This window comes from Xyrauchen texanus, chromosome 21 (genome assembly GCF_025860055.1).
Source record: "Xyrauchen texanus isolate HMW12.3.18 chromosome 21, RBS_HiC_50CHRs, whole genome shotgun sequence".
Lineage (NCBI taxonomy): Eukaryota > Metazoa > Chordata > Actinopteri > Cypriniformes > Catostomidae > Xyrauchen > Xyrauchen texanus.
In genome coordinates, this window is record NC_068296.1 from 32,752,295 (window position 1) to 32,779,469 (window position 27,175).

Consider the following 27,175-nt stretch of genomic DNA (forward strand, 5'->3'; position numbering starts at 1 on the left):
CTGAGCAGGCTCCCAACAGACTCCACGCCGCGACCTTTGCCCGCCCTCCGCGAGATGGCGGTCTAAGCTGGTGCTCCCGTCTAAGGCCTGCAGAACTACTTCCGCCTGTGTTGGCCGCGCCTATACCGCCGCCGGCCAAGCCGCATCTGCTCTGCATTCCATGGCCGCCTTACAGACAGAGGCTGTTTCAGATCTGACTAGCCGACTTGGGAGAAGCTGAACGCACTACGCGCCCGGTCTCTTCGGTTCCGCGGTGAGTGGCATTGTTGACCGTTCCGAGCCCAAGCCATGAATCTCTTTCTGCCTCGTCGCGCTAGCTCCTCTGCAGGCCGCCCACGTGACCAGCCTCCTGCACGAGCCTCTTCACAGCGCCCAGCTCAACAAGCAAGACTTCTCAGCGTCGACAGGGCGGCCGCCTCGATCAGGCTCAGACAGCCGCCGCAGACCGCCGCCTCCTGCGGGCCTCGGCCTAAGATTGTACTGAAACCTGAGCAACCGAAGTCCTCCTAGCGTTGTTGAGAAAACGACGGCTCAGTCCCGCCACGGCGGACCACCGTCAAAGCTTAGCCCCTGTCAGTCCCCTTCTCTCAGGCTACTGCAGTGGTGGATTCAGCAGCCAACAAGTCGGTGATACTACCCATTTGCTCTGCACTCAAACGCCGCTTTCACGGCGACCCAAAGAAATCTTGTAAAGAGTAAACATGCCTTATGTGTAGAAAATGTGCCCACGAGCCAGTGCTCACCCCTACACACAAGCATTACACATCCCGTGTCCCTATCAGAGCACACTCACATAAGCGGTTACGACCGGCTCGAGTGTTAGAGTTAATAAACGCCCCACGAGCCCGCAGCGCCGCCTCCTCTGCCCGCTCTGTCACACGGCCAGCTGTATGTAAGTCCCGTACGCCTCTGTCAGTCCCCTTCTCTCAGGCTACTGCAGTGGTGGATTCAGCAGCCAACAAGCCGGTGATATTACCCGCTTGCCTGCACTCAAACGCCGTTTCCACGGCGACTCAAAATAAAGCCTTATGTGTAGAAAATGTGCCCACAATTCAGTGTTCACCCCTACACACAAGCATTACACGCCCCGTGTCCCCATCAGAGCACACTCACATAAAGCGGTTACGACCCGCCGAGTGTTAGGGTTAATAAACGCATCCACCTAATCCGTGCAGCGCTCCATTCTCTGGCCGCTCTGTCACACGACCAGCCTTATGTATAGAAAATGTGCCCACAATTCAGTGTTCACCTCTACACACAAGCATTACACGCCCGTGTCCCCATCAGAGCACACTCAAAAGCCGTTACTGAACCACTCGAGTGTTAGTCAATAAATGCGCCACGAATACGCAGCGCGCCCATTCTCTGCCCGCTCTGTCACACGGCCAGGAAACACTTCTCTGTATGTAAGTCCCGCGTTCGTGGCTATGCTTGCGCGATCACTTAACAGATGTGACTCTTTCCCCATTCACCTCAATCGGAAGTCACTCACAGAACAGCCTGTCCATGCTGTCTGCGAAGCAGTCCAGCATAAGCACAGTAAGCGGCCACACATTCTGTTCAGCTGTGCGGCAATCAGAGCGATTTGGCCATTCACCCTCTAACATTACGCTTCAAAGCGTGGGAAGATATTCCAGGGATATCCGAATGGGTGTTAAGCACAATAAAACAGGGCTATTTGCTACAGTTCGATCGGCGCCCTCCTTGCTTCAGAGCTGCTCGAAACTACTTTGAACACGGAAGCAGCGTGCACGCTTCGCTCAGAAATAGCAAACCTTCTGTGCAAAAGGGCCATAGAGAGAGTGCCGCCTCCCTGAGCGAAGTCGGGGTTTTACAGCCATTATTTTCTTGTCCCCAAGAAAGACGGCGGCCTCAGACCAATATTAGATCTCAGGGTTTTGAACAAAGCGCTTGCAAAAGACCGCTCAAAATGCTTACAACCAGCAAACTCCTCGCAAGATGTGCCTAGGGGACTGGTTTATTTCTCTCGATCTGAAAAATGCATACTTTCAGATTCAGATAAATCCCGTCACAGGCCATTCTTGAGATTCGCCGACGGCCAGGTTTATCAATACACCGTCCTTCCGCTCGGCCTGTCCTTAGCACCTCGTACTTTCACGAAGTGCATGGACGCTGGCGCCGCACTCCCTGCGGAGTCAGGGTTTGCGAATTCTGAACTATTTGGACGATTGGCTGATTTTGGCACAATCACATACGGAGCTTCTGTCTCACAGGACAGTTCTCCTCAGTCATCTGAACAGTTTGGGCCTTGCAGTCAATTGGACCAAGAGCTCACTACAGCCCAGTCAGGCAATTTCCTTCCTTGGAATAGAACTAGACTCAGTGGCAATGACGGCTCGCTTATCTACACAGCCGCCGCCGTGTGCAGCTGACTAGTCAGCGTCATTTCAGATGAACAGCCTCACACCTCTGAAGAAATTTCAGAGAGTGCTAGGCTACATGGCCTCAGCCGCAGCAGTACTTCAGCTGGGTTTACTGCACATGCGCCGCTTCAGCATTGGCTAAACACCGCTGCCTCGCCGGGCTTGGGCCACAGGCCGACAGCCCATCAAGGTGACTCAGACCTGTATTTCAGCTCTGCAGCCCTGGACAGTGGCCGAATGGTATCAGCGGGAGTGACAATGGGAGCTGTATCTCGCCGAAAGTCATCTCGACAGACGCGCCCAACACGGATTGGGGCGCGGTCCGCGAGGGCTCTCCGGTTTTCGCCTATGGTCAGTTCAGGAAAAGCTCCTTCACATAAATTGTCTGGAAATGATAGCGGTCGAGCACGCACTGCGGCGCTTTCTCCCGGTCATTCAGGGTCACCACGCCCTGGTCCGCTCGGACAACAGATCTGTGGTATCCTACCTAAACCGCCAGGGCGGTGTCAGATCCAGGAACCTCTTCCATCTGACGAAACGCATACTGAGTTGGTCCCAGTGCCACCTGCGCCCCTGAGGGCGACGCGACGTGCCAGGCCACCTGAACGACGGCCCGGACAGACTGTCCAGAGACAATATTCCCCAGGGGAATGGTCCCTGCACGCCAAACAGTCCAGACGCTATGGCACCTATTCGGCAGAGCGGAGATAGACCTCTTTGCGCCCAAAGAGAACTCTCACTGCCCAATATTTTTCTCGAAGCGAGGACGCCGCTGGCCCAGGACTGGCCCAGACGCCCGCTTTACTCCTTCCCTCCCGCCTCGCTATTGTCACAGGTAATGCAGAGGATCAGGGAACGCGCCACTCGGTGCTCCTCATAGCCCCGCTGGGAGAATCAGACATGGTTCCCGGAGCTTACGCAGCTGTCACTGACAGCGCCGTGGCCCATCCCAGTGAGAGCAGATTTCCTCTCAAGCTCACGGCACAATCTGGCATCCCCACCCAGAGCTGGGCTGCATGCGTGGGTGATCAACGACTACCCGCCGCTCTGCCAGAAGGAGTAATAAACACCATCATACACGCTAGAGCCCCTTCCACGAGAAGACTCTATGCGCCAAAATGGTCTGTGTTCTCAAAATGGTGCACCGACCGAGACCTGGACCTGCGGACATGTGGGGTGTCGTCGCTGCTTGTATTTCTACAAGAGCTGCTGGATAAGGGCAGATCCCCATCCACGCTCAAAGTGTATGTGGCGGCCGCTGTCGCGCTCGCTGAACCCCTGCACGGCCAGTCATGGGGTAAAACGAGCTGGTCATCCGCTTCCTCAGGGGAGCTAGAAGGATGAACCCCCGCGCCCCTCATCGGTTCCTATCTGGGATCTTTCTATAGTTCTCGAAACTATGAAAGCCCCCTTTCGAACCACTTCAATCCGTGGATTTGAAATACCTTTCACTCAAAACCGCTTTTCTGACTGCCCTGTCATCAGTCAAACGTGTGGGAGACCTTCACGCACTGTCTGTCAGCCATGCGTGTCTTGAGTTTGGACCAAGTGACTCCAAGGTCATTTTAAAGCCTAGACACGGCTATGTTCCCAAGGTGATCGGTACTCCTTTCAGAGCACAGGTCATTTCCCTATCGGCGCTGCCAGCACCGATAGCGAACGCGACGCCAATCTCCTTTGCCCGGTCAGAGCACTGAGATTGTATACTGCGCGCTCGCCGCTTTCAGACGCTCTGAGCAGCTGTTTCGCTCGAGGGCGCACCAAAGGTCTCGCCGCCGAAACAGACACTATCTAGATGGATAGTGGATGCTATTGCTGCTGCATACGCGTCAAAAGACCTGCCATGCCCGTTGGGCATTAGGGCTCACTCCACTAGAGGCATGGCATCCTCGTGGGCATGGTCCAGCGGGATTTCCATTCACGACATATGTGTGGCAGTGGGATGGACTTCCCTCCACCTTTGTCAGATTTTACAATATGGAAGTGCCCGCTCTGCAGGCAAAACTACTAGCGGTTTAATACGCTACAGCTCCCTGGTGAGCTGCACTGATGGGACACATTCCACACAGACCGGCACCGCCGCTCTGTCGCTCCCTTCCCACTATGTGCTTATGTATTACACAATCAATGACTTGCATTCTTGCCGGCCAAATATTATTTCCCCACTCATAAGGGCTCCCCGGGTCCCCCTTAATTCCCTGGGGCTCATACAGTGGATGCTTGGCACGCACGGCGTTGACAATGGGTTCCCGTAAGCGTAAGCTAGCTTACGCAATACGAGAGAACCTCTCGTAAGAGAACGTATCGGTTACCTAACGTAACCTCGGTTCTCTCTAGATGAGGGAACGAGTATTGCGTAGCCGGCCGTGCTTCGCGCCTACGGCGACTTTTCGCTTCAGTCAATGAAAACCAGGGTTCCAGCCTACGAACTACGCTTATGCACTCTAGTCACGCCCATTTTGGCGGGCTTTGTTGCAGTGAGCGCGCGGACGCCTCTCATTGGATGCGAATTCACCCAAGCTCGTCTATAGGCTGCAGCAGTTGCCGCAGAGCAACCTATGAGCTCGCTAGCTAGCCCGCTCAAGGTCTGCAGCTGCCGCACTGCGTTGACAATGGATACAAAAATTAAGGATAATTTTTTGGCTTCAGTATCTCAGAAAAGATGAATCTTTCCCGTAGCGTAAGCTAGCTTACGCAATACTCGTTCCCTCATCTAGAGAGAACCGAGGTTACGTTAGGTAACCGATACGTTTCACTCCGAGGCCAAACTGCTGTGAGTTATTGGTGTATGAAATTCCCACTGACACCGATAAAAACACGAGTGTCTTTGTCACATATTTTCCTTTACTTCCTAAAACACATATATAATGTAGACATTTGCATATTGAAACTTAAAGCAGACAATCCTGTTTCAAATGAGCCCAAACACAACATAATACAAGTTGATCTTGAAATATTCCTTTCGGAGTGTACATGGAAAGAGTGTGTGCAAACGTATACCTTATGTGCTCATTTAAAGGATTGGTATGCTCCTTAATGCTTAATATTTCTGTATTTTGTAGTCTAATCCATTAATTTCCAATGGCTGGTCACCAGGTGCGCAAAAATGGGGTTTGCAACAAATGCAATGCATAGGTGCGCCACAGGAGGGGGTGCTTCAAAAAGCTTACAAATAACAAATTTCGAACCATGATGAAAGAATACCGTTTTATAACTTTTATTCGATTTTTTTTTTTAAATGGGGTTAAAAAAATTATTTTTAAAATTGTATCACGAGGTAACTACAAAGCTGCCGCGCGCCTTCTGTCCACCGACGTTGCTCTGACGTCACATGACAAAACTGGTCAGAGGCGGAAAGCGTTCTGGGGGAGACATATCCAGCTGCAGACCCGCAGCACCACCAGTTTCAGAACCCCAGTTTCAGAACACCAGCGCCAGAACCTGAAGTGAGGGGCGGAGTTATTGACAATGAGACAAGCATGGCGGAGAGCATGGTGAGTTGTGTAACGTTGTCTAAAGTTTTTGACATCATGTGGTGAAAAATTCAATATGTGTGTTCAAGTTTTGCCGTTCAAGAGTTTAATAAACTTGCTTAATGGTTACTTGCATGATGTTCTGATTTTGCATGCTGTGACAGTTTTTACAAGAAAGACCCAAATAATGTTGACTGTGTTTTTGCATGGATTCAGAGCTTCAAACTGTGTGCTGCACAATGTAACTTCATATTAACAAATCTGTTTTATTATTTTTGTATTTTTGTTGCAGTAAGATGACAGCCAAAATTGCACCTGGCACATGGGTGCTACTGAAAAACAAGGTTGGTTATAAAGAAGTCTGCTAAAGTTGGGAGTGCTGAAGTGTCAAACCCTTAATAAACTCATGCTTTTTTTTTTTTTTTTTTTAGGATATCCCCCAACAGATTGGTGGTGTAGACTGTGGAGTCTTCATGTTGATGGTGAGACATTGTTTTGATATAATTAAACCAATGATTGGTGTGGTGGTGTTTTTATTTAAATTTTTTTAAGTTGTTAAATACGGAACAAGGAAGATATTTTTTAATTTTACGTTTACAGAGATAATGTTCCTTAATTTTTGCTGTTTTCCAGTATGCTCTACATCTTGTCTTGGGAGCACCCTTTGATTTTACATCTGTAAGTAATTACCAGTTCAAGTAATTGACCTTTATGATGTTGTAGCAGTTGAAATATCAAGATTTCTCTATTTTTGTCTTCCAGTGCGACTTTCCAAACATACGGAGATGGTGGGCTCTTATTCTTCTGGAGAACTTTGGGGTTTTCTCTGAAAGGTAGATACTAGACATTTACTCCAGCCCACCATTACATTTGCACCCTCTTCTGATTAATTTTAAATTAACCAAGATATATATATTCCAGTGCAGAAACCCTACAAGAGTCCCTTCCATGTGAAGAACAAGCTACGCTTAGCAGCAGTGAGGCGTGTGTGTGTGTGTGTGTGTGTGTGTGTGTGTGTGTGTATACATATATATATATATATATATATATACAGTGAGGAAAATAAGTATTTGAACACCCTGCTATTTTGCAAGTTCTCCCACTTAGAAATCATGGAGGGGTCTGAAATTGTCATCGTAGGTGCATGTCCACTGTGAGAGACATAATCTAAAAAAAAATCCAGAAATCACAATGTATGATTTTTTAACTATTTATTTGTATGATACAGCTGCAAATAAGTATTTGAACACCTGAGAAAATCAATGTTAATATTTGGTACAGTAGCCTTTGTTTGCAATTACAGAGGTCAAACGTTTCCTGTAGTTTTCCACCAGGTTTGCACACACTGCAGGAGGGATTTTGGCCCACTCCTCCACACAGATCTTCTCTAGATCAGTCAGGTTTCTGGGCTGTCGCTGAGAAACACGGAGTTTGAGCTCCCTCCAAAGATTCTCTATTGGGTTTAGGTCTGGAGACTGGCTAGGCCATGCCAGAACCTTGATATGCTTCTTACAGAGCCACTCCTTGGTTATCCTGGCTGTGTGCTTCGGGTCATTGTCATGTTGGAAGACCCAGCCTCAACCCATCTTCAATGCTCTAACTGAGGGAAGGAGGTTGTTCCCCAAAATCTCGCAATACATGGCCCCGGTCATCCTCTCCTTAATACAGTGCAGTCAGCCCTGTCCCATGTGCAGAAAAACACCCCCAAAGCATGATGCTACCACCCCCATGCTTCACAGTAGGGATGGTGTTCTTGGGATGGTACTCATCATTCTTCTTCCTCCAAACATGGTTAGTGGAATTATGACCAAAAAGTTCTATTTTGGTCTCATCTGACCACATGACTTTCTCCCATGACTCCTCTGGATCATCCAAATGGTCATTGGCAAACTTAAGACGGGCCTTGACATGTGCTGGTTTAAGCAGGGGAACCTTCCGTGCCATGCATGATTTCAAACGATGACGTCTTAGTGTATTACCAACAGTAACCTTGGAAACGGTGGTCCCAGCTCTTTTCAGGTCATTGACCAGCTCCTCCCGTGTAGTTCTGGGCTGATTTCTCACCTTTCTTAGGATCATTGAGACCCCACGAGGTGAGATCTTGCATGGAGCCCCAGTCTGAGGGAGACTGACAGTCATGTTTAGCTTCTTCCATTTTCTAATGATTGCTCCAACAGTGGACCTTTTTTCACCAAGCTGCTTGGCAATTTCCCCGTAGCCCTTTCCAGCATTGTGGAGGTGTACAATTTTGTCTCTAGTGTCTTTGGACAGCTCTTTGGTCTTGGCCATGTTAGTAGTTAGATTCTTACTGATTGTATGGGGTGGACAGGTGTCTTTATGCAGCTAACGACCTCAAACAGGTGCATCTAATTTAGGATAATAAATGGAGTGGAGGTGGACATTTTAAAGGCAGACTAACAGGTCTTTGAGGGTCAGAATTCTAGCTGATAGACAGGTGTTCAAATACTTATTTGCAGCTGTATCATACAAATAAATAGTTAAAAAACATACATTGTGATTTCTGGATTTTTTTTTAGATTATGTCTCTCACAGTGGACATGCACCTACGATGACAATTTCAGACCCTCCATGATTTCCAAGTGGGAGAACTTGCAAAATAGCAGGGTGTTCAAATACTTATTTTCCTCACTGTATATATATATATATATATATATATATATATATATATATATATTCTCTTAACATATAATAAATTTATGTCACATTTATAAAGTCACATTTTCCTTTAATATTCTGTAATGAAGGAGCTCCCAATAATCCGGCACATGAAAGAAGCTGTGAAATGGCTCCATTCCAACAGCTATCTGCTCAGGGGTCCAGTGGAAGAGCCTCTTTTCATTCGAATGAATGAAGACCACAAGGAAAAGGCCCGCAACAATCTCCTGGAACAGTCAGAAGCTTCCAGAGAGCCCTTTCTATTTCATTTTGTGTTCAGGGATGACATGGAGTTATTTTTACAAGAATGTAAGGACAAAATGGGCCTGAGAGTGAATGCCTCATTTGATACATTTTAAGTTTAATTTATACAGGATTGTCATGATAAAATGGGCCTGGGGTGAATTGGTCATTTGTTGTATATATTTTTATTGTTTCTTTTAAAATGCTTAATTTTCTCTCTTTTTTAGTTTTTTGACATGTTTTATTTTACATAAAGAAAAATGTATGCTGCACATGTTCTTGTGAAATAAAGTATATTTTATATAAAATGCCCATAAGTTTCAAGCATTTTTTTTCACCATCATGATCAGGAAGTAACTCTCATAATACAATGAAACGGATAACTATATACAATTATATTACACAAGATCAATGTTTTAAAATGCTTATTGTACTGTACCTTAAAGAATCATTATAACATACGTATAAATATGATGTTTCATTTGTAATAAAAGCATAGTACTCTCCAAAACGTTAGGTGGCGCTACTCGGTTTAGAACGTAAGCTCCGCCCCTCACTTCAGGTTCTGAAACTGGTGTTGCTGCGGGTCTGCAGCTGGATACTATTGTTCTGGGGCGCAGACTATACACACGACACATCCAATGGATTCTCACGTCGTGTTTGACTGCGAGACAACAACAGGCGAAAGTAGGAAAGCGCAGTAAGATTAGTTATGGTTAGTTAGAGGATCCCAAGTATAGGTTGGACATGGCGGAGAGTCAGTTAACCTTTTTAACAAGATTTCTTTCTAAATGTAAAGCGAACGAGCGCCCATTCCCAAATTTAAGGCGACTTTTTATAACCCTGACTGAAAAGATGATCTGCTGGACACCCATGTCTCTCTACAAGGATAAACGTCGTTTAACTTAAAAGCCTTCTTTAAGATTTCTAGTTATAAAAGTATATGTTCTCTTCACCCACGTGTGTATCGTTTTCATTTCAAAGCATTTTCCATCTTTTACTGTTCTGTGCTACTGACGTGCGCAGAACGGGGGCTACAGGGGCGCAAGTCTCTGCCCCATTTGTTCACAAATCTAAAGGTGCCAAGAGTGTGCGCTGTAGTAAAGACACCTTTGCTTAAGTCTCTGTGCTCTTATGGTGTGAGTAAATTACCTAGTTAACATTACTGTATTTATAACACTAAGATAATGGTATATTTGCCATGAAGATAGAGAGGATAGGGATGAGAATACAAATGGTCGAGCAGAGCAGGTGATGAGAACAGGTAGGAAATGGCCACGCGGGATCTTACGAATTAAATGGTTGGCATCACATGTTGTTTTTATTTTATTTATTGAATTCTTGATTTAAATTATATATTTTTTTAATTAATTTAAATATTATAATTTCAATTGTGTTGCGAATTGTAATATTTGTTACAATTTGAAGCAGTTTGAAAAGTGTTGACTAATTAATGGTTACATTCTAGGTGTCAATAGGTTTGTTACCTTGACATGACTGAAGTATAAACTAAAAAGGGCTCCAAAGGCCTTGTAATTTGCCTGTGGTTTTTGGCTTTTTATTTGTGTAATGTGTATGTTTGGTGGGGGATCAACATTGATGTTGCATACCCCTCAGCAAATGTGTAGTTGCGCCCCTGCTATTCACTTTAGACCGGGACCACCACTGGAGAACAGATGTGAAATAAAACCAAAATGTTATAAAAAATATATGTGTTCAGATGCCCTGTGTGAACAAAGTCATGTTATATTATTCCAAATGGAAGAAATAAACTACAGTTTTCAGAAAAAGTTATTCGGTCACTTTTGACCGTAACACAATATAAGGGTCAATCTCAAGCGTGTTCTTCACAGGCACTTTTGTCAATTTATTAAGTACATAAATTTTTTGCAAAATAGTTTGGTGTGGTGGAAAGACGCCATAAACCGATTGAGAGATATTTTCACACAAATAATAAAATTGATTATTTCACTCTTTGTTTAGATAATCATAAACTATTATAGTTTTGAAAACGAAAAAATATATACTTTTTTTAGTTTAAATTAGTTTTAATGTGACCTTCATATTACCAAAAATAAATAAATGAATCTAAGTTTTAGTAAAAAGTAATCGAGGTGGAAGAAACACCCATAAAACGGTAATAAATGCAATGAATAATCACATGCTAAGATGATGAGATTGGTGTTCACTCTGTGTAAGTGCCCTCCTGCCAAGTTGACTATTTGAATTTGTTTTAATGTAGATTTCTACAGTATGTACTTTCTGGGCTTAAACTGAAAGTAAATACCTTCCAAGATACAATAAATAAGAGGGTTATAGCTGCAGTAATAGCTATTTATTAAACCATAAGTTCTTGACAGGAAAATAATAGGCTAATTTAGGAAATACCATTATTGTTTTTTAGCACGTATAGTACTAGGTATCTGGGACCCAAAACATAGAAGAGCAAGTCAATTTTACCAGAGTGTTACATTTCCATCTTATCCTCTCCTGACACATGACACAACCAATGTGTTCCACTAGATGACAGTGTTTCCAGTTTAATATATTGCCTCAATGCAGTTGGTGTAAATCAAATTTCACTTGATAGCAATGAAATCCCACGTGAATCCCATGGGATTTCATTGTCATTATGTGAACTTTGATGTGCATTTGTAATACTAATATGCATTACATACTCACAACTTCATATGGGCCAGTCAGTGTCTTCTTAATATGTTTTACTACTACTAGTGATAAACTGACCTTTGACCCACTTATTAATACATAAACAGAGCTCACATAGGCTGCACCTCACTGTTGCTTACTGACTAACCATCATTTATTCAACAAAATGCAATGGCTAATAATGCAGATTTTTTTATCCATCCTGCTTTTCTCATATGGAAATACGCTCCCAGCACCTTGTGACAGGTTAGTTCCCATTTCAAACTTACTATGGTCTTTTTACTGAAATTAGGAAGGCAACATTTAAACATTAAATATAATGTTTGTCTAACTTGCATAACAGGTTCTGACAAGTTTTGGTGCTTGGATTATGTGAAGTTATTAGTATTTCTTGTGAAGTTTGCTTATGATGTAAAACAAGCTTTGAAGATGGTCCTCCGTTTTTATAAAAGACTCTAACAGCCACCAGATGGTATTCTCATTATTGCTGAACTTTGAAGCAATGATAAAGCAGGTGTAGTGTTGAATGCCGAAAAGCTGAGCTTTGAACCTTTATGAAAGCAGAGTAGAGGAAAGTTATTGATCTTTGACCTGTGAGTGCCAGGTAAGATGTGGGCACAAACAAACTGATCTGTTATCAACCGTGTCTGTAAGTTGCGATGACATGTTTGTTTGTTTGTTGTTGTCACCAGTCAGATCTACTGCACAGGAGAAGTCCTGAGACAAGTGCAAATGGCTAAACTGTTTGATGATGACAAGTATTTTGTAGATATGAAGCTGACTGCAGCTCCTGGTAAGGCTCAGATGTTTGATTTGTTCTGATGTCCACTTCTAAAAAGCTCTAGGCTTGCAGTCTGCAGATTTCATGCGTTATCTGCTATTTCCCATGCTTACATGTAGACGTCGTTGTGGAGGCTTTTGCTAATCTGACCTCAGAGTTCCCAAACAGGACCGTCTCTTCGTCAGATTTAATGAAGTTCCTGAATATATACTTTGAAGAGCCGGGTAAGGAGTTTGAGATGTGGACTCCTACAGACTGGCATTCTAAGTAAGACAACATGTTCTGTGGGTTAATGGATTGTTGACTTGATACACAGGATATTAAAGGAATAGTCACCCCAAAACACCCTAATGTTGTTCCAAACTCATTTGAATGATTTTCTTCTTTGGAACTAAAAAGGAGAGGTTTAGCAGAATGTCCTGGCTGCTCTTTTCCATACAGTGAAAGTGAATAGGGACTGGGGTTGTCAAGCTTTAAAAATGACCAACAAGCACCGTAACAATTCCACAAAAGTAATCCATGAGATGTGTGCACTATATTGCAAACTCTTCTGAAATTTAAGTCATTATTCACTCAAAATCTTCCCTTCCGCCATAGCTGTCAAATCTTTTACATCTTTACATACATTCAAATATGGTGCATCATTATGCCATGTTTGATGCCATTTATTGTATCATGTTTGACATAAATGATTAGACACGAGAAATAATGATGAAAATTACTATTATGATACTTTGATGGTGCTTTTTTTGTCATTTCTGGACCTTGAAAGCCCCAGTCCCCATTTATTTTCATTACATGGTAAAGAGCAGCCAGGACAATCTGCAAAATTACTTATTTTAGAATTCCCCGGAAGAAAGAAAGTTATACGTTTAAAGTTATTCCTTGCAAAATTAAAGGTGCACTCAGTAAATGTTGTCTTTGTGTCATCTTGGACTTACACTGACACCTAGTGATTTGGATGCAGCATAATTTCAAATAAATAGTTTTCAGTTTCAGATCTCATTGTAGAAATGTAGTATACACTGTCAGACATGATTACTTTAATCAATGAGTGAAAGTGTCAAATAACAGGACGGTTACTGAGATTAAGCGAGTAGTATTCGACTGGTCATGTGATTCTAACATGGCCGCCCCCATGCGTGGACCCTCTCTACATGTAGAACAAAACAGCTTTTATAATGTTACTGATATGACTGGAGCCTTCATATTAATGTGAGTGGTTATGATTTTATACATATTTTTCAAAATTACAATTCATGTCTTTAGGAGTTAAACTTGTTTTATTGAGGAAAGAATTACAGAGTGCACCTTTAACCAAATTTCAGAAACTTCCCTAGCTGATTTTTTTTTTTGTCTTTTTCTGAAGGAAGATACACATAACTAATCATTAATGCCAAACTATTAAATGCCAATATTTGACCAATATTTACTGAGTAATCATTATTTTGTAGGGGGCAAAAATACATTTTTTTACTATGATTTGGAACAAAACAACAGGATAAAAAAAATCTTAGAAAGGTAGCAGTATCATTATTGTACTATTACACTTAGCTACTACATGCTGTGTGTCCAACATTTTAAAGAAAACAAAAACACTTTTATTTGCATCCTTTATATGTACTTTATTCTGGCTTTGATCATGATTTATGCATTACTTTCACAAGGAAAAAAATTAAAAAGAAAAAAAAAAATGTATACAAATTATAACAGATTTTTTCCCCCTTTCATTTAAAGTTGAAATTACTGAAACCAGATTGTCGGTTGTTGCCTTTTTCATAGCCCAAATATCTTGTCCAGAATTTCTGACCCACAATATCGCAGCTGGGCTGAAGAACTGCATGGTTTGTGGAAATCGTTAGGTCGAAAGGTAATGTTTTGTTTCATATCTGGGACACATCTCTGGTTTTGTTTAATGTCTTCATGAATGAGCAATTAACTTCTATTTATGTTATTATTATGTTCGTGACTGGACAGATCCGTGATGATGTCAGAGACCACCCTGAGCTGTACTCACAGATTTACACCCCGCATCCCGTTGTTGTGCCAGGTGGACGCTTCAGGGAACTCTATTACTGGTTAGTCGCTCTCTTAAACACATACAGTGCGTAACGCAATATTATCAGCATTCGACCAAACATCTCACCCTAAATTTGAAAATGTGTCACATACGTAATTTGTCAAACGATACCTCGAATTGTTCGGTTTATTTTGGTGAGGTGTGCCATTCCTTTTTTGAGCAATCTGACTTTTCACCTAATGGATGATAGAGCGGCCGAAAGGTCCCATAGACTTACACTGAAGAAGGAACACATTATCTAGGGACGAGAAAACTCAAAGAATTTTGACTTTAGCCAGTAAGCAACCAATTAGAAACTGCATAATACCATCTGGGCGAATTTTACACTAGAATATGTAAGAATCAAGGTAATTCTGTTTTTTTTTTCAGGGACTCATATTGGGTAATAAATGGTCTCCTTTTGTCTGAGATGACTGAAACAGCTCGAGGAATGATCCTAAACTTCATGCACCTGGTGGAAAAGTGTGTTCATTTCCAAATTAGTCATTTTTGTATGGCTTTCTCTTATCAATGAATGAGAATATGCAGTCTAAATGTTGCTTTCTGATACACTCTATTTCTCTTCAATTCCATTCAGGTACGGCTTTGTCCCAAATGGAGGCCGAATTTATTATGCGCGGCGGAGTCAGCCTCCGTTCCTTCCCCTAATGGTGGAAAGCTTCTATGAGGTCACCAGAGACAAAGACTTCCTCAGGTAAACGCCTTCTTTTTTTGATTTTCTCCCCTTTTCTCCCCAATTTGGCATGCCCAATTCCCAATGCACTCTACGTCCTCGTGTTGGCTTAGTGGCTCACCTCAATCCGGGTGGCAGAGGACGAATCTCAGTTGCCTCCGCATCTGAGACGTCAATCCGCGCATCTTATCAAGTGGCTTGTTGAGCGTGTTACCGTGGAAACATAGCGTGTGGGGAGACTTCACACTATTCTCCACGGCATCCATGCACAACTCACCACGCGCCCCACCGAGAGCGAGAACCACATTATAGCGACTACGAGGAGGTTACCCCACGTGACTCTACCCTCCCTAGCAACCGGGCCAATTTTGTTGCTTAGGAGACCTGGTTGGAGTCACTTAGCATGCCCTGGATTCGAACTCGCGACTCCAGGGGCTCAGATAAACTTCTTAACAAAATTGCTCTGCTGCAGGTTTCTTGAATATTGATGTGTTGAGCTGTTCTGCTCTCATCAACTCTATGCTGCATGTTTTCTCTCTGTCTGTGTGTGTATGAATGTATGTGTGTTCAGGCAGGTTTTGCCAGCACTAGAAAAGGAGTACAGCTTTTGGATGCAGAATCGCTCTCTTGCTGTGGAGTTAAGTGGAGTGACACATATCCTGAATCATTACAATGTACAGGCAGGCGGGCCCAGGTACAACCTCTCTTTAACAGATTAGCCAAAACATTATGACCACTCACAGGTGAAGAGAATAACGTTGATCATCTCCAAACAAGGCCTGGGTCCAGCGATTCATATGGATGTCAATTTGACACGTGTCACCTACCTAAACATTGTAGCAGACCAGTTACACCCCTTTAATGGTATTCACAATGGTATTCTCTGATGGCAGTGCCCTCTTTCAGCAGGATAATGCACCCTGCCGCACTGCTCAAATTGTTCAGGAATGGTTTGAGGAACATGACAAAGAGTTCAAGGTGTTGACTTGGCCTCCAAATTCCCCAGATCTCAATCAGATTGAGCATCTGTGGGATGTGCTGGACCAACAAATCCAATCCACATGGCACCACCTTGCAATTTACAGGGTTGAAGGATCTGTTGCTAATTTCTTGGTGACAGATATCACAGGACACCTTCAGGGGACTTATAGAGTCCATGCCTCAGTGGGTCGGTGCTGTTTTGGAGGCACGCAACAGCATATTAGGCAGGTGGTCATAAAGTTTTGGCTCATCAGTGTATAAAGGTGTAGCTCACAAATCCTACAGAACATGTCTAGATTATATTTCACCCCAAAATCAAAAGAAAGATGGGATTTTTTTGCGTAAAGGAAATGAAGCCTAGTTTGAGGACCATTGATATGTTTTTGCAGTGCAATTAAAGGTATACTCACATTTACATTTTACATTGTCATTTAGCAGATGCTTTTATCCAAAGCGACTTACAAATGAGGAACATAGCAAGCAATTTGTCATACTAATTGTTCCTCATTACAATAGTTTTACTTTAAATCTGAAACGTATGTATAAAATCATGACCATTCACTGATATGACTGGAGACCTGAGCACACCTTTAAAGGGATAGTTCACCCCTAAAAAATAAATTATTTCATGTTATCAACCTGCATTTCAAACACACATGACTTTCTTTCAGGAAACACAAAATTAGATGTTAGGCAGAATGTTATCCTCTTTTTATCCATAAAATGGATGTGAATAGTGACTAAGGCTAACATTCTGCCAGACATCTCGTTTTGTGTTCACACAAGAAAGTCATACAGCTTTAAATTGCATGAGGTTGAGTAAATAATGACAGAATTTTCATCTTTGGGTGAACTACTCCTTTAAGCACATTTTCATTACTGTACAACTGAAGTATTCATCATTAGGCTAATGTAATGCATCTGGAACTTTTACTTTTGAGTTCATTTGTAATTTTCATTATTCTCAATAAAAATTAGCACTAGATTCTAATAACTTTAATACTATCTGGACACAATATTTGTTTATTAAAAGCAATATAAAATAGAAGGCATGCAAAATGCATAAATACTTAACTTTATGAATAGTTTATCATTTTTATTGCATTATGGTGCCAAGAATGATATTTTTTACATCACAGTAATGAGAATTGGGGGGAAATGTTCTACACTTTTAGGATAATAATGTTGCAATGCAAAAATCTTAAAGGTCCTAAAACAAGGCTTCACTTTCTTTCTCCAATTTGTTTCCTTTTGATTTTAGGATGAAATTTGAGCCAGAATTGTGTTTAAAGTGTGATTTGGTGAGGACAGTAACCTGTGTTTATCCACAGACCTGAGTCCTACAGTGATGATGTAGAGCTGGCTAAAGACTTGTCGACAGGTATAAATTCAAGTGCTTTTGTAGATACCAAAACTGAGCAGTCTTTGTATTTAATTTAAGAAACACCATATTCATACAGTTCGAACCAGCAAATGATGACTCACCAAAAACCAGATCCTAACATGAACACTAAAAGAATCAAATCATGGAAAACAGTATTTTCAAAAGTTCAATGTAGTAGTAGGTAGATGTACTTTAACATTCATAACTCACAGCTAAAGTAACTTCCTGGTCAACCCAGACCATTTGTGGAAACCATATAATTTACAAACTTGGGTACATTAACATACAGGTCCTTCTCAAAAAATTAGCATATTGTGATAAAGGTCATTATTTTCCATAATGTAATGATAAAAATTAAACTTTCATATATTTTAGATTCATTGAACACCAACTGAAATATTTCAGGTCTTTTATTGTTTTAATACTGATGATTTTGGCACACAGCTCATGAAAACCCAAAATTCCTATCTCAAAAAATTAGCATATCATGAAAAGGGTCTCTAAACAAGCTATTAACCTAATCATCTGAATCAACTAATTAACTCTAAACACCTGCAAAAGATTCCTGAGGCTTTTAAAAACTCCCAGCCTGTTTCATTACTCAAAACCGCAATCATGGGTAAGACTGCCGACCTGACTGCTGTCCAGAAGGCCATCACTGACACCCTCAAGCAAGAGGGTAAGACACAGAAAGAAATTTCTGTATAAATAGGCTGTTCCCAGAGTGCTGTATCAAGGCACCTCAGTGGGAAGTCTGTGGGAAGGCAAAAGTGTGGCAAAAAATGCTGCACAACGAGAAGAGGTGACCGGACCCTGAGGAAGATTGTGGAGAAGGACCGATTCCAGACCTTGGGGGACCTGCGGAAGCAGTGGACTGAGTCTGGAGTAGAAACATCCCCGCGTTCCCCAGGTCAAGCCACTTTTGAACCAGAAACAGCGGCAGAAGCGCCTGACCTGGGCTACAGAGAAGCAGCACTGGACTGTTGCTCAGTGGTCCAAAGTACTTTTTTCGGATGAAAGCAAATTTTGCATGTCATTCGAAATCAAGGTGCCAGAGTCTGGAGGAAGACTGGGGAGAAGGAAATGCCAAAATGCCTGAAGTCCAGTGTCAAGTACCCACAGTCAGTGATGGTCTGGGGTGCCATGTCAGCTGCTGGTGTTGGTCCACTGTGTTTTATCAAGGGCAGGGTCAATGCAGCTAGCTATCAGGAGATTTTGGAGCACTTCATGCTTCCATCTGCTGAAAAGCTTTATGGAGATGAAGATTTCATTTTTCAGCACGACCTGGCACCTGCTCACAGTGCCAAAACCACTGGTAAATGGTTTACTTACCATGGTATTACTGTGCTCAATTGGCCTGCCAACTCTCCTGACCTGAACCCCATAGAGAATCTGTGGGATATTGTGAAGAGAAAGTTGAGAGACGCAAGACCCAACACTCTGGATGAGCTTAAGGCCGCTATCGAAGCATCCTGGGCCTCCATAACACCTCAGCAGTGCCACAGGCTGATTGCCTCCATGCCACGCCGCATTGAAGCAGTCATTTCTGCAAAAGGATTCCCGACCAAGTATTGAGTGCATAACTGAACATAATTATTTGAAGGTTGACTTTTTTTTTGGTATTAAAAACACTTCTTTTATTGGTCGGATGAAATATGCTAATTTTTTGAGATGGGAATTTTGGGTTTTCATGAGCTGTATGCCAAAATCATCAGTATTAAAACAATAAAAGACCTGAAATATTTCAGTTGGTGTGCAATGAATCTAAAATATATGAAAGTTAAATTTTTATCATTACATTATGGAAATTAATGACCTTTATCACAATATGCTAATTTTTTGAGAAGGACCTGTATAACCATCCACGTTTATATGGTAACTTATAAAGCAGCTTGGTGAGTGCTTTATTTATTTTTACTAACAAAATGGTTTAGCCAATCATAATAGAGGTAATTTCCATATAGACGTCTTAAGCCCCATTCACATGATCAGCAACTCACATGCACAAAGCAAAAGGAGACCATTCATTTTCAATGAGAGCTGGCGACTTCCTGTGACAATGAATGACAGTAACCACTGACGACAGAATGTGGGTGTTTAAAGAGAAGTGACAACGTTGAGAAAAGTTTAACTTTGGCAAATGCAGAGCGATATCGCGCAGCATCTACCAATTGGCTAGTTATATGTGACGGCCATGTTCGATCCCTGTTTTAGTGAGTATGGTCATAGTGACTTCTGGTTCGCTAGCAGCCATTGGTGACAGAATGTGGCGTGCCAAGAGAAGCTACAAAGTTGAGAAAAGTTTAACTTTACACAAATGCAGAGAGATACCACACAGCAATTTCCATTTAGCTAGTTGCAAACGACACCCATGTTTGATTTCCAGTTTAGTTAGTGTGGTCACAGCCGCTTCTGATTTCACCAGCTGCCAGACAAGAGACCTCTGAAAATGGCATTTTAATGATTTAAAATGTATTGTAGCGTCTCAATGAAGACACGTGAGGCTGATCTCATGAACAGTTTGTTTATTAAGGCTGTTGTCGACAACAGCCTCCCGTAGACTCTGTAACAGTTTGGAAAACCACACTTGAAACAGAAGTGAACCCCTTCTGTCCACAGTCAACCCCTTGCACAATCTGCCCCCCCCCCAAACACAGACACATCATGTTGCATGTTACAGTATGTATGCAGTTTCATCGATGACTGTGAAGGAACATTAATCAAGATTAATAAGGTTGTACTGTGTTTACTCAAAGCATAATTGAATACTTCAATGCCCGTAAATCAATTGGTCATGTGGATTCTGCAATATTTGTTTTTTAAAGCACTTTGGTTTTATTAAAAATAGAACTTTTTCGAACTCATCCTAGGCTGCTTGTCTGATTCACATTAAATTTGGTATAAGATATAAGGCAATATGTTTTTGGGTGTGGTCCATCACAAATTGGCCTGTATTTTTGGAATGCAACATCCAAATTTAACAAAGCTAAGTACACTTGGACAACACAAAATTCTTAAGGCACGTGCCAAATTTCACCAATTTCCAATGCTAGGGGACATATTTCTAAAACTATTATTTTAAAATGTCTTAATAACTTAAGAAAACACAACTGTGATACTAAGGTGAACTAAGGTGAAATATGACACGCTCTATTTGGCCATGCTCTCTTTACATGTGCTTGGACCCGGATAATTGCCACTGGCAGCTACCTTGTTAACAAATAAAATCTTATTGTAAAGTGTTACACATTATATAATGAATGGTTTGGATTGTAAGCGTTACAGTAGCAATATGGCCCCAAAATGAGTTTTAGATAAACTTTGACTTATTATATTCTTCAGCTTCTCTGTGTGACATTTATGTGCATGAATATGTTTGTGTGTTGTAGATGCTCAGGAGAAACTGTGGATAGAATTGAAAACCGGAGCGGAATCAGGCTGGGATTTCTCTTCTCGTTGGTATATTGACAGCAAGGGTCTAAACAATGGCACCCTGCGTGACACACAGACCAGCTCCATCCTGCCTGTTGATCTCAATGCCATTATGTGCCGCAATGAGCAGCTATTAGAGTCCTTCAACAGGATTCTGGGTATAAGAAAAAACATGCACACAAAACCCCTAATGTTATATTTAATGCATCTATATTAAAACATTTGAAAAAAGCCAAATATAAAGGTCCAGTCATGACTGTGACATAGCGGTTAGCAAACATTATCAGACACACTGAACTGCATCTGTATTTCGGTGCTTGTTGGATTGCATATTATATAAAAGTGCTTTAGGATATTTCCTAAGCTCTGCTCCCTGTAGGTAATGTTGAAAGTCCATGGTATCTGGTCAATGTGGTTTGTATGCTGTATAAAACAGCTTTAGGACATTGTCTGACCTGATTGTTTCTGTTAGGTAATGAGCAGCAGGCAGTGGAATATGAGCAGGCACTTTCTGCTAGAATTAAGGCAGTTGAAAGTTTACTGTGGGACACAGAGAAAGGAGCCTGGTTTGATTTCAGCCTAGTAACCAAGACTCGACACTTAGCCTTCTACCCATCTAACCTGGCACCTATTTGGGCACACTGTTAATCTAGACCTGGGATGGCTGATCAGGCTGTACAATATCTGAGGGTGAGTCTGTCACATCAAAAAACATCTTTACTGCTGATCAGTGTCAGAAATAAATCGTTTAAAAAATGTTTTCTCCTTGGAATTATTTTTATTTAACCTTTGTAACATTTATATATCAAATGTAGTGTAAAGAGCAGATTTCAAAGGTATGTCCCCTAGGCTGTGCACACCATGTGCAACTCACTGTATTAGTACATATAGACTCCAGATGTCTCATCATGTGACATAATGCTGCCTAAATTAGCACCATTCTTACACACTGTGAGTACACACTGTGATTCTTAACCCTCTTGAGCAACACTCCTGTTCACTTCACAGTTTCACCAGTTCATTTGTAAAGATCCTTAGATAACTAGGTATCATTTATATTTAGGTTTCACAGGAAACATGAGATTTTGCCAACGGAGGGAGGTAGCAATGGTGTAACTGAAGTAAAACTCATTGCTCATCAGCAGATGGCACTCTATGCACAATATTTTTTTACTTTTTTCAATACATTTCCTGACTCTCTGTCTCTTTCACTCTCTGTTTAGGATAGTGGAAGTTTGGACTCTCCTAACGGGATTCCCACCTCTCTGAGTGAGAGTGGGCAGCAGTGGGACATGCCCAATGCCTGGCCTCCTCTTCAACACATGATTATACAGGGTATATTGTCTCCTAACCATGAACAATTCATTGGTTAACATTATTTAAAAGGAAGAAAGTTTTTCTTCGTAATCTTTTATCAAATTGTAAAGTCTTGTTCCACCTCTTTTAGAAATTTTGCCTTATGCCACAAATTCCTCTTACTATTACAACTAATTTACAACGACCCGGCTCCATACTAGTATGTAATGGCCAATCAATACTCAATCAGTGGATGAAATTATGTCACCAATGTTCAATGATGTCAATTTTTCCAATCTTAATTTTTCATAAAAACGTCATATCTTAATCTGACTCTGAAATTACTTTTGTTTTTGGCTGAAGACACCTAGGTCAGTGGTTTTCAAATGGGGTCCAGGAACCCCCAGGGTGCGCAAGAGAGTGCTAGATGTTCTGCTGGAAAACAAAATGTGTTATTTCTTGTTACTTTCTGAATGCACTGTATAGAGTGGAATGTAAGCATTTATAAAATCTGCAATTAACTTTGAAAAATGACGTGATTAATAGTGTTTTAAGTTTTTAATCGACTGACAGCAGTACTTTAAATGCATATTGTCTGTCAGATCCCAGAACCAAATAACTGAGAGAGAACACCACTTAAAAATGGAAACACAGCATGATCCTTGGATCCTTAAATATCCTTAAAGTAACCGTTTGGTTATCTTCCTACTTTTGACAATACAACTTCCAAACTGTATCCAAAGGTACAAGCTGGCAGATATCAAATACAACAGCATCAAATACACATTTTACACATCAGCCACTATAACTTAGAAGCAATGCTAATGGACAGACTTCAGTTTGTTAAATGTGTGGACTAAATCACATTATTCCTGTCAAAATTCAATTTACCGGCTGTCACATCTTGTCTGTGAGTTTGGGAAGAGGCTATTAAGATGTGATTAATGATGCTCAGTAGTTGTTGAATTTGCCATTTAAATGACCCGCCCACTACTCACCCCATCCATCATCTCTTCTCTTCAGGGCTCTCGGGGCTCGATTCAGCCCACGCTAAAGAGCTCGCCTTCGATCTGGCCCAACGGTGGATTCAGACCAACTGGCGGGCGTACACCATATACGAGGCCATGTTTGAGAAGGTCAACTGCACATCACTTTTTGAGTTCTTATACTTTCATTAGTTTGATGCGATGGAAAACACTTTCTCTGATCTCAGCTTAATGTGCAATAATTAAGCAATTCATAGGTGGTCTTCCTAAAGACTGAAAACACTGTGTGCAGAGTCCCAAGCCCTTCACTAGTGACTATCCTGTGATTTCAAAGGCAGCAGACGGGGAAAAATAAGAATCCATTTCACAGTTTTAGAAGCCTTCTAAAAATGTATCACTGGAAACCATACATTATACTATTATAATGTTATAAAATATTTGTGATTTAGAATTTTTAGAATCCTTTATTTTGGTCACACATTATACACACAGTTTTTTTTTGCATATATACAGTGAAATTTATTAGTTTTCACATATCCCAGCTGGGGTCAGAGTGCAGGGTCAGCCATGATACGGCGCCCCTGGAGCAGATAGTGTTAAGGGCCTTGCTCAGGGGCCCAACAGTGGCATCTTGGTGGTGCTGGGGCTTGAACCCCTCAACCACTGAGCCACCACTGCCCCTATTTATATGTTGCTTGGGGGAAAAAAAGTTTAATCTGAATACCTGGCTACTTTGAATGGCTGTCAATTTAAAAAAAAGATGCTTTCTGCACATAAAATCGTGTTGTTACTGCATCTACCAGCAGTCGAACTTAACCATGCTAACTAGCCAAACTTTGGTGTGAGTAGCCACATATGTCATGATTTTACGTTTTTCAGAACAATGAATGTGTTTAGGAATCCTGCTTTAACCATGTTCTAACTTAGCATTACCTAACTCTTTCTTTCTCTCTTTTGCTCACCCATTCTCTTCACACCGTGTTCTTGTTACAGTATGATGTCAACGGTGATGGAAAGCCTGGAGGAGGTGGCGAGTATGAAGTTCAGGTATTAATTGTCTGTTTATATTATCATATTCAAATTTCTACTCTAGAGCACCATTTTAGAGAGACATTTTAATCTCTGGAGGAATTAGGGTTAAATTAGATTTTTTCAATGCAGCAGAACCATTCTTGAAATGTAGAATCTCATTTCCTTCACCAATATAAAGAAGGAAGAGGAAAAATTATTGGAGCCCAGATATTGAAATTCCAAGATCAGAGTAAATTTGTATCATTAAAAATATTTAAATCAGAAGTGAACTTCAATAGCATGTGCTTTTAACATGTTGTTAGTAGTGTTTGTTAAGCAGTCCCACCAGGATATTGCTGTACTTTATCTTGATTATTGATGACCAAAATTACCAAATTTCCTGCAGCTTTTATCAAATATTGCAATACCATGCAACCTTTTTCTGTGTTGTTTTGCAGTGAAAAGTCTCAAACATATATCCATAGTATACTTATACATGGATATAATGTATAATCTGTGTCAGTGATGGTATAAGTGCAATTACCTGTAAATATGTTACAGGTGCGTAATAACTGAATTTGCATTTAGCAAGGAAAAAATAATAAATGCACACAATAAAATCTTAAGGATGGGATTTTTGGTTTTGGCCAATAACCACCTAGCAATCACCTTGGACCACAGGGCTCACTTGGATCACCTAACAATGTAATGGCTAGTTTGTAAATGACAGGTTAGCACTGTGGTGATAAGTTCTGCAAAAGCAAGCACCACTCACATTTTCTTCAGTTTGTGTTTCGTTAGTGTTTCTTCAGAAAATGTACAAATCCAGTCCAAAAAAAAGCACCAATAGGGTGACTGATTCTTGTTCCTCAATTCTGGTCATAGTTGGGATTTGGATGGACCAATGGTGTCGCTCTGCAGCTGCTGAACCAGTACGGTGATAGGCTGAGCTCTGGAGGGTGTGTCCTGAACGCTAGTGTTCTGATTGGACTCGTCTATACCATCTTGAAAACTCTGCTCTGATCCTGAGCAACAGTGTCAGGAAGCTGAATCAGAGATAACCCGAGAAAAACCCACATCAGAATTTGACAGTCAAAGCAGGAATGATTGAATCAGTGTCTTTCTTGCTTACTTCTCTTTGTCTCCTTGTCTTTTATGATTACTTCATTCTGTACTAGTTGGTGTAAGTAAGGTGGTTAGGAATACTAAGAATATAAGAACTAAGTGTTTGAATCTGTTGAAACCTGTCAAGAACATGTTGGGGACAGATTTCACCCCAAAATTAAAAGGAGGTGAATAAGAAATTGTGTATTGCTTAAAGAATTTATTGCCAATATATAGTATCATAAAGAGTATTTTGCAATCTTATTTTAATTACAATTAAGCACATATATATATATATATATATATATATATACACATACATACATACATACATACAGGGGTGGAAATAGTTATGAAAAATCATCCTTGAGTAGAAGTAGTTACTTCCCAAAAAATGTAGTGTGAGTAGAGTAAAAGTAGCTGTCCTAAAAACTTCTCAAGTAAGCGTAAAAGAGTAGCTCATTTAAAAGTACTCATGAGTATTGTGTACCGAGTTGCAAAACCTATGCCCCATTATAATGAACACTGTATGACAACTTTTAAAATACATCACTTATCTATGATAAACACTACATTAATCTGATTCCAGAAAATAAAAGGGAGACATGTTAACAGAAATTAAAAGATAAAAAAGTTATTTTCAATACACTGATCATCATTTTAAATCGTAATGTATGAAACAATCACATTAAAATCAGTTTATGAGTAGGGTCTAAATTTCCCTTAATGCCGACAGAGCTTTATTGTTGTGCATAAACATGTTCAAACAATGCAAGAAATGCAAACAAATGCTAAATAAGCAGGATCACTTGGCACGTCATGTCCTGCACAATAGAGGAGGTAGAGCAGGCTTGGGAAAAGTTGTTTGGAACAGGGGCTACATCATGCTTACAAGGGAATAGTTCACCCAAAAATTTTTATTCTCTCATCATTTACTCACCCTAATGCCATACCAGATGTGTATGACTTTCTTCTGCAGAACACAAATTAAGATTTTTAGAAGAATATCTCAGCTCTTTTGGTCCATACAATGAAAGTTAATAGGTGCTAAAATATTGAAGCTCAATATAAAAGCATAAAAGTAGCCTAATCCATGTGCCTCCAGTGGTTTAATTCATGTATTCCTGCCTGCTCAGTGAATCTCCAATTTTAATTTCATATTGTTCTTCTTGTGTTTTTGGTGATTCACAATCTTCATGAATATTGCCACCTACTGGGCAGAGAGAAGAATTTCTAGCAGAAATGGTCTTGGATCTGTTTCTCACCCACACCTGTCATATAAATTCTGAAGTCATGAATTAAACCACTGGAGTTTATTACTTTTATGCTGCTTTTATGTGGTTTTTGGAGCGTCAACATTTTGGCACCCCTTCACTTACATTGAATGGACCTACAAAGCTGAAATATTCTTCTATAAATCTGAATTTGTGTTCTGAAGAAAGAAAGTCATAGACAGATGGCATGAGGATGAGTAAATGCTGAGAGAATTTTCATTTTTGTGTGAATTATTTCTTTAAGTAGCACATGGGGGGCCACATTGTCCTCCTTTTGAAACACAATGTTCCACATTGATGTAGTTCTTGTATCTTTTAAGTCCAGAAATATTTGTGATCTCTTTCTTATGTATGAATTTTGTGACTGGTGGAATGTTCTGCTGAATTATTGCTCTGCAAATGTTGATCTTTATAAAGGCCAATCATAATTATAAATTATTTTATCATCTTTACTTTCTTGGTAATTTATTATACAAATGAACACACTCTCTACATCAGGGGTCAGATTATTTAAAAAAAACTAACAATATTATTAAAAAATATCACTGTTTTATTCTATTGCATTGATACTTTTAAAGCTACTCATCGACCAAAAGTAGTGAGTGGTTTTCTTGTTTCCTTGTTAATGTTGTTTGATTAATAGCTTTTATATGACTTATAGACAGTTCTCTATTCAGTTACGTGCACACTTCAAGTCCAACATTTTGATGCAAATACGCTTTTTGTACCA

The 27,175-nt window shown here is 41.0% G+C and overlaps 2 protein-coding genes across 2 annotated transcripts; both read left to right on the forward strand.

Moving 5' to 3' along the window:
• The first annotated feature begins 5,738 nt into the window (after window positions 1–5,738).
• On the forward strand, window positions 5,739–8,635 carry LOC127661782 (sentrin-specific protease 5-like). The gene is made up of 6 exons (XM_052152670.1): window positions 5,739–5,878; window positions 6,150–6,201; window positions 6,289–6,339; window positions 6,491–6,535; window positions 6,620–6,690; window positions 8,623–8,635. Exons 1-6 carry the CDS (start codon window positions 5,853–5,855, stop codon window positions 8,633–8,635), a joined length of 258 nt encoding a protein of 85 aa, XP_052008630.1. The 5' UTR covers window positions 5,739–5,852.
• A 2,718-nt stretch (window positions 8,636–11,353) lies between these two features.
• Window positions 11,354–25,325, forward strand: LOC127661780 (trehalase-like). The gene is given in 15 exon segments (XM_052152669.1): window positions 11,354–11,689; window positions 12,136–12,236; window positions 12,344–12,491; window positions 14,007–14,094; window positions 14,202–14,302; window positions 14,674–14,766; window positions 14,882–14,998; window positions 15,549–15,671; window positions 17,290–17,339; window positions 20,732–20,932; window positions 21,247–21,464; window positions 21,998–22,109; window positions 23,094–23,206; window positions 24,050–24,103; window positions 24,953–25,325. Coding segments are annotated over 15 exon segments (1,737 nt in total). The 5' UTR covers window positions 11,354–11,609; the 3' UTR covers window positions 25,091–25,325.
• The last annotated feature ends 1,850 nt before the right edge of the window (window positions 25,326–27,175 follow it).